The 7465-nt window shown below is 30.8% G+C and overlaps 1 protein-coding gene across 1 annotated transcript; it reads left to right on the top strand.

Moving 5' to 3' along the window:
• The first annotated feature begins 1607 nt into the window (after positions 1-1607).
• LOC108577846 (E3 ubiquitin-protein ligase Siah1-like) lies at positions 1608-4747 on the top strand. Its single transcript, XM_017941058.1, has 5 exons — positions 1608-1944; positions 3261-3612; positions 3697-3936; positions 4010-4202; positions 4294-4747. Exons 2-5 carry the CDS (start codon positions 3384-3386, stop codon positions 4469-4471), a joined length of 840 nt encoding a protein of 279 aa, XP_017796547.1. The 5' UTR covers positions 1608-1944; positions 3261-3383; the 3' UTR covers positions 4472-4747.
• The last annotated feature ends 2718 nt before the right edge of the window (positions 4748-7465 follow it).

Here is a 7465-nt window from a genome sequence, read left to right as displayed (position 1 = left end):
TTTTGTTTCCTTGTGTACCCTGACGTTTTAAGTAAAATAAAATATGTAGCTTAAAAAGTCTCTTAACTAATGCAATCAGTCGTTTTCAAAAGTTGCTACACTCGTGTACTCCTGTGTCAGATAAAAAGCAAAAGTATAAATATGGCAAAAGTAATTATGGCTTGTTACATGGAAAAAGAAAGTTTGGCAAACGCTGAATCAACAGAATGTTTAAGGCATCAAAACTAGTGAAAATAAAAATTACTATAATTTAGGCTACTGTGACATTTTTCGCATTTGCATCAAACAGTTGTTCCTGTCTGGTGTACAAAGACTGCTCTTCATATCGCAAGAAGACTGTTAATATGTAGAGTATCATTTGTCATGATACAAATACTAGAGAATTTGACAGCCAATACATCTTGTGATTTCCTGGACTAAAAAACATTAAAAATGACAAAATAATTATAGCAAATGTAGATATGGCATTGTGGGACTACATTTAGGTACATCGAAATTATATTACACACAAGGCTGATAAGGCTTTAAACATTCAAGTTTTTCTCAGATGTTACAAAAGTATCGGCAGTTTGGCTTAAATAGATTTCATAATACACATACACAACGGAAAATTAGCCGTTTTCTTAACGAAAAGAAAAAAAAAAGTTTTAAGCCAAGCTAATTGTGCTTTTGAAATTAAATCCGCCTGTTTCACCCATGACACAGTGTATATTTTAATTATAACAAAAAATAAAATATTCATTACTTGAAAATTATTTTGTGATATTCTTCTTTCAATGGAAGCTTATGAAACATTAGAAATGTATTCGGGCATAAAATATCTGTATGATTATCTTAAAAACTGATAATTCAAAATATAAATCCTTTCTTTATCCTGATTTAAAATGCATTTGAATAAAAATATAAATTCCAATTTTACGCATTATCAATATTGTATTTTTCACTTTTTCAGTATAATCAGAAATTCTTCTTTTTAACTATGAGTAGAATTAGTGAAATTGCATAATTGTGACGTGTAAATGTAATTTTGGAGTAAATGCGTATGTAAGTCCATATGTACAAACTTAAACACCGATACTCATCCTATAAGTTGCAAATTAATTCGAACAAGTAGTTGTACGATTAATCAATCTCGTGTTTCATCTATTGTTGAAAGTTGTATTTATGAAAATGTAGATAATATAAAGGGGATGTTTGAAATTTACTAACGACATTTGTATATTTATATGTAACTAGATTGCGTCGAATCATTCAAATAAACGAAAATGTACGAACTACTTTACTTTCGGCTTGTAAATTTTGAACTGGTAGCATATTCCTTTGTATTATTTATAAAAATGAGTTTTATAACGTTAACGCAAGCGTACACGAAGTGCATTGAGAACGCGGCTTAATACTCGTTAATGGCAGTTGCATGCGTTGCATGGGTGTAAACGGACGGACGTACGGTCGGACGGACAGCTGCAGTGTCATCATCTTGCTGTGCGTCGTATTGTACAGAACGAGGCTTGAAGTGTCGAAAGTTCGAAAAGGAGCGAGTTGCTACTATGTCTCAGCAAAAACTAACAAAAGTCACGTTACAATTAATGCTGCCAATTTGGCCAAGAGAATTCGCGATGTAGCCTCTTTCATAGTCGATTTCATCGCGTTCGCGTTTATTCCTCATCGATGTACCGAGAAGTATCGGGGGCATTTCGTGCAACATTTTCGAAGCCAAATCGCATGAAATCTCCTGTTGTTGTTTTCTTAACAACATTCGTCGATTGTCGTGTCACCCTTCGTCGTTATTCTCGACGTTTTCATTCTCGTTCGTATCTCCGTTGTCATCGCTCTCAAGTGCCTTCTCTCTCCCTCTCTCGCACTTTTGACTCACTATTTTCCGATCTCAATCGCGCGAAAACCAGTGTATGCATCGAGTGACGTACTAATATCTTTGTCAATCCGGTAAGTTTGAATATGTATTTTTTTTGCAGCTACAATTTTATATACTTTTGCATATTCCTACATGGAATTTTCCACGAGAGAATCACCCGCTCTCTCATTTCTCGCGCATTGTTTATTTGTTGATCGCTGATTCGTCGCGACTCGTGACTTGTGACTCCCTTCATGATATTGTTCCGCTAGATTTTTCATTTGTTTCCTACTTTTCGGGATAAACAACCCGCGAATACGATCTCGTTTGAAAATTTGTTAAGTTCCTTGAGGGAAACTTGTCAACCTTTTCTCTGCAGATTCATCGAAAAGAATGATAATTAACGCGCACGCGATAAATGGTTGTGCGATCGATGCGACGTAATCTTCGTTACTCTTGTTACTTTATTGATAAACACGTTTTCTTGTGAGAATATTGAACCCTTGATGATAAACTGATCTTTCAGTGAAGTATATATATTCTTATGTCCTGTTGGGAAAATTCAATAAGTAGTTTCTTTTTTGCCTTGTTTGTTTTATCAAAGGATTTGGTAAAAAATGTGAACGGTACATACATGAAGTGTCTATTGAATTACACGAACTAACAGTACTGTTTTCAAATAAAATTATTTAGGTAAATGAAAATGTACTATAAGAAATATGGGTATGTTTTAATTAAGTGTATATTTGTGATATATTATTATGAGATATACATACATATTCCAAGTACTTACTATAATCACATTATAAGTCATTTTCTGCTATAAATTTCAATATAGCATTGTTTAATTAAAAATTGATCGAGTGAAAACAAAGCAAAGCTTGCTTTAACCAGAATTTATGTTGCATCACTTCAATGTCAAATGGACATAAATATGTACAATGTGTTTATAGTATATTGTTCTTTATAGTTGGAAGACAGGATGTAGCATACTCTGATAAATATTAGAAATATGAAAGCAGAAAAAATATGTTCTGCAAAGTTCATTTTAGTCTTATGTAATTATGAATCATTTAGTAAGTGAATAAATTACAAGCTTTCAAGATACTATTAATCATATACCGTGCTTTTAGAGTAATATACATATAATACAAAAATGTATTATTTAATGTGGGTAAAATATGGCAACACTTTGATAACATATAGTCTTTCTTCAAACTTTACACATTGCAAGATTAAATAAATGTGTATTATAAATATATTTTTCAACATGTTAAAATAATTTCTATATTATATAAAGGTATAGTTGTAGAATTCAACGAATTCTTTAAATGCTGAGATAAAATGATTTTATTGCTTACACACGTATAACATTTTGTAACATTACTGAAATTACAATTATTTACAGATATGAGGTGGATGACTCATTCCAAAATGCATCGCATTTATTAGACATCTTCAAAATAAACGGATTTTCTTGTCAACAAAACTGCAAAGTGTTCTTGTTTGATACATAGAATAAAAAAAAAAGATGTCCCAATTAAGTATTAGTACAGGAAAGAGAGGGAGGAGTGTTGCAAGCTCCTCTGCACCTACTGTATCATCTTTGAGCAGCTCAACTGACCTAGCAAGCCTATTTGAATGTCCGGTTTGCTTTGATTACGTTCTTCCACCAATCTTACAATGCCAGAGCGGACACCTTGTTTGTAGTAATTGTCGACCAAAGCTTAACTGCTGTCCTACCTGTAGAGGTCCATTAGGTATGTAATTAGTAATACAACGATACTTGTATGCATAAAAGAGTTGTCAACATTATTCTATAAATTTGTGAATCTTCAATGCAGGTAATATCCGCAATCTGGCTATGGAAAAAGTAGCAGGTAACGTAATGTTTCCTTGCAAATATTCAACAAGTGGATGCACAGTTTCACTAGTGCATACCGAAAAGGCAGATCATGAAGATGCATGCGAATTCCGTCCATACAGTTGTCCTTGTCCAGGTGCTTCTTGTAAATGGCAAGGATCCCTTGAACAAGTAATGCCACATCTTGTTATGAGTCACAAAAGTATTACGACTCTTCAAGGTAATTTTGTTAAATCAGATATGCAGTTATATTGCTTGTAATCGGAAAAGTAACTGCATTGCTTTCGTTACAGGGGAAGACATCGTTTTTTTAGCGACCGATATTAATCTTCCTGGTGCAGTAGATTGGGTAATGATGCAGTCCTGTTTTGGTCATCACTTTATGTTAGTGCTCGAAAAACAAGAAAAATATGACGGACATCAACAATTTTTTGCAATTGTTCAGTTGATTGGTTCAAGAAAACAAGCAGAAAACTTTGCTTATAGGTAAATATGCATTAAAGTGTGAATAAGAAGTTAAGGTAGGAGGCGGTGATTGAAAAAAATAATGTGCGAAATAAATATTTGTGTTCAACAGACTAGAATTGAATGGGCATAAAAGGCGCCTAACATGGGAAGCTATGCCACGTTCTATTCACGAAGGTGTATCATCTGCAATTTTAAATTCAGACTGCCTTGTATTTGACACCTCTATCGCGCAATTATTTGCGGATAATGGAAATCTAGGAATTAATGTTACAATTTCTATGGCATGAGGAAAGCTGGAAAAAGCAGTGTGAAATCTTTTAAACGTATCGAGCAATCTTTGGATCATAATTCAGTCTTTGTATTGAGGATTGCCCGTTATGTACATATAGCATTTTTTTTACGTTACCACAGATAAATATTAGCAATATGGATGTTAGGAAATGTTTGGAATGTGTTGAAGCACAGTAATCAAACGCTCAGTTACAGGACCTCTCTTTAGAAGCTTTAAAGTGTACTTGTATGTGATATTAACACTACAACATAAAAATAATAAACAGCATTTCTACATATACTTATGCTGACTTTAAAGCTTTAGCACTGAGTAAAACATCTATTCCAAAATGTACCTGACACCTATTGCACACTGTTATCATGTTCTTTTAGTCACTACTTACTGAATCAATTTTTATAAAAACATTTTTTTTCTTTTTTTTAATTTTGATGCTTTCTAATGTAAGCTATATTCTTTATAGAAATAACGTTATATTTTATAAAAAGAAATATAGTTTTCGTGAAAAGATCTGTCATGATCCGTTAATATACAACATGGCATTATAAAGAAAAATTCAAAGCACATACCTGACGAAGTCCTCCATATGTAATTTTTTTACTGTGTATAATAACTGAATTGAGTGTACCAAACACACATTTGTCATTATTTATTTTCATTTAGAAAATTCATATGCTCGAATATTTATTATGACCTCCCAACTTTATTTTTAATTATAATTTAAAAATAAGCACACTTTTGAATAAATTTGCTTGTTTTAAAGTTTAAAGTCACATTAAATGTTATGCCACATTGTAACTAACTTCTTTGTACTTGATACTTCTTCGTTTGGAAAATGCTTAGTTTTACATCATATAAAAAATATATGGAAATCAAAGGTTTACAATAATAAGTTTGCAAAGGTGTTGATGAGTATGTAATTTTTATAATTTACTTTGAAATATTGACAAAAATATGGTTGCAAGATATTTTTAGACTAATAGAATCTATTGAATTACTATTCACTGACGAGCATTACGATAATCTACAACGCTATTCCGTCATCTTCAGTTTTATGAGGAAAATGAATTAAAGTACATGTATCAGCAATATATACGGGAACACGAAAGTAGTTGGTATACGATAAACTGGTGCAAAATAATAGAATAAAGTTGCGCAATCTCATCCTTTTCCACTAACACAAGAAATAGACGAATTTATTTAAGAAGTTACATTTTCAGAAATATGTAGATTCATTTAATTGTTGCATAGTCGTTTCGTAAATAATAAACGACGTTGTACATAACGTTTAAATTATCATTTGTGCAAAACATTTGTGTATCGTCTATTAAAATTTACGATGAAGAATATAATTTAATATAATTTGTAATTAAACACTGATTTCGAGGAACTGCGTAAAAAGGCGTAAAAAGTTGCATGCGTGTAAAGTGAAATTTCAATTGAGTAATGTCGATACATTCAATTAGAGTTAAAATTATGAGCTTGAATCCTAATCAAATTTGAGATTCTAAGATCAAAACAAAAAAATGGGAAAAGAATGATTCTTACGTCATCGCGAATCGTGTATAAAATATTTGGACATTCCAGGTGTAGATGAAGTTATTGTAAATAGAACAAACTTTACATGTGATAAAACTATTAATTGGTAATGTAAATTATCATGTGAACATGCATATATATGAAGTTCAAAGGAATATGGGAACCAATTGCATGTGTATAAAACTTACATGATTATACATACGTTTACATAAATGTACTGAAAGAAATATTTCATTTCAATAGACTTAAAGTTTAAGCAGTTTTGGCGGTTACTAAAAAAAATGAAAAAAAATCATACGGATTTAACTTTCATGTTAATTGTTATACTATCAAATGGTATAGGAATACTTCTCTCCCTAATATTTGCAATACATGGAATCGCAAATTTTGCACATTTAGACGTAACTAAAAACATCTGTTGGAGAGCTGCTATATTAAATGGCTTGAATATAGAAATAGGACAAAGCTGGTCGGACAAAATATTACTGAAAAACAAAATACACGAATAATTAAGTAAGATCTTATTGAATTGCAGTCAATAATCATCGTTCCGAGTATTTAAGTACGAATATCGCTAAGATGTATATACATACATATAATTTAATAAGATATAAATCTAAAATTAATCACAATGTAACGTTTAATTGTTTATTATAGTAATTTATTCTTACAGATCAATAATAACGGTATAAAAATATTTTTACCAATACAATAATTAAAACTACTTAATTCAATTCCTTACCGTATCAATTTTTAAAACATCGTAAAAATAAGTTTATATTTTTAAAAAACGCAATCTCTACCGAAACGATATCGTAGATACTGGTAAAATCTTTATAAGAATTTAATAAGTTTTATTACTATGTGAAATCAACTGTAATAATGGTATTGTGGTAAAAAATTGAATTATGTAAACGCTATAGACGTGTATGTTAAATAATGACTTATTATTTGGTTTTACATATAATATAAATTTTTCAGAATTACGATTTCCTTGATTTTTAATAATCTAATGCTAAGATTTTATGTATCTGCGTAATTTTAATTCAATAATTTATTATTGATTACGTGTAAGATCATGAATGAATACTTCGATATCAGTAGTACTAAATATGACACCATAAATCCTGTTCCTAAGCGTCGAATAAATTTGTTATTAAAATATAGCTTAGAAAACTTTGATCGATATAACATTTCCATGTTTGTATTATTTTCAAATTACATAATTTTTAATTCGTACTACATTCATGTATTGTTTCAAATGTCCTTGCAAACATTTACAATCAACATTTACTGTTTCTCTCTTACTTTTTTTCTTTTTTTCTCTTTTGTTTTACAATAGAAAATAATTTGCAGCGTTTGTCATGAAAATTAGTACAGTGCCATCTAGGGACAAGCAATGGGTATTATCCGAAGAAATCGTTGGAGTTCTGTGGATTCTTGTCTATATTCG

This window comes from Habropoda laboriosa, unplaced genomic scaffold (genome assembly GCF_001263275.1).
Source record: "Habropoda laboriosa isolate 0110345459 unplaced genomic scaffold, ASM126327v1 scaffold816, whole genome shotgun sequence".
Taxonomy (NCBI): Eukaryota; Metazoa; Arthropoda; class Insecta; order Hymenoptera; family Apidae; genus Habropoda; species Habropoda laboriosa.
The sequence above is the reverse complement of the archived record's forward strand: the minus strand, read 5'-3'. Positions and strand labels throughout refer to the sequence as shown.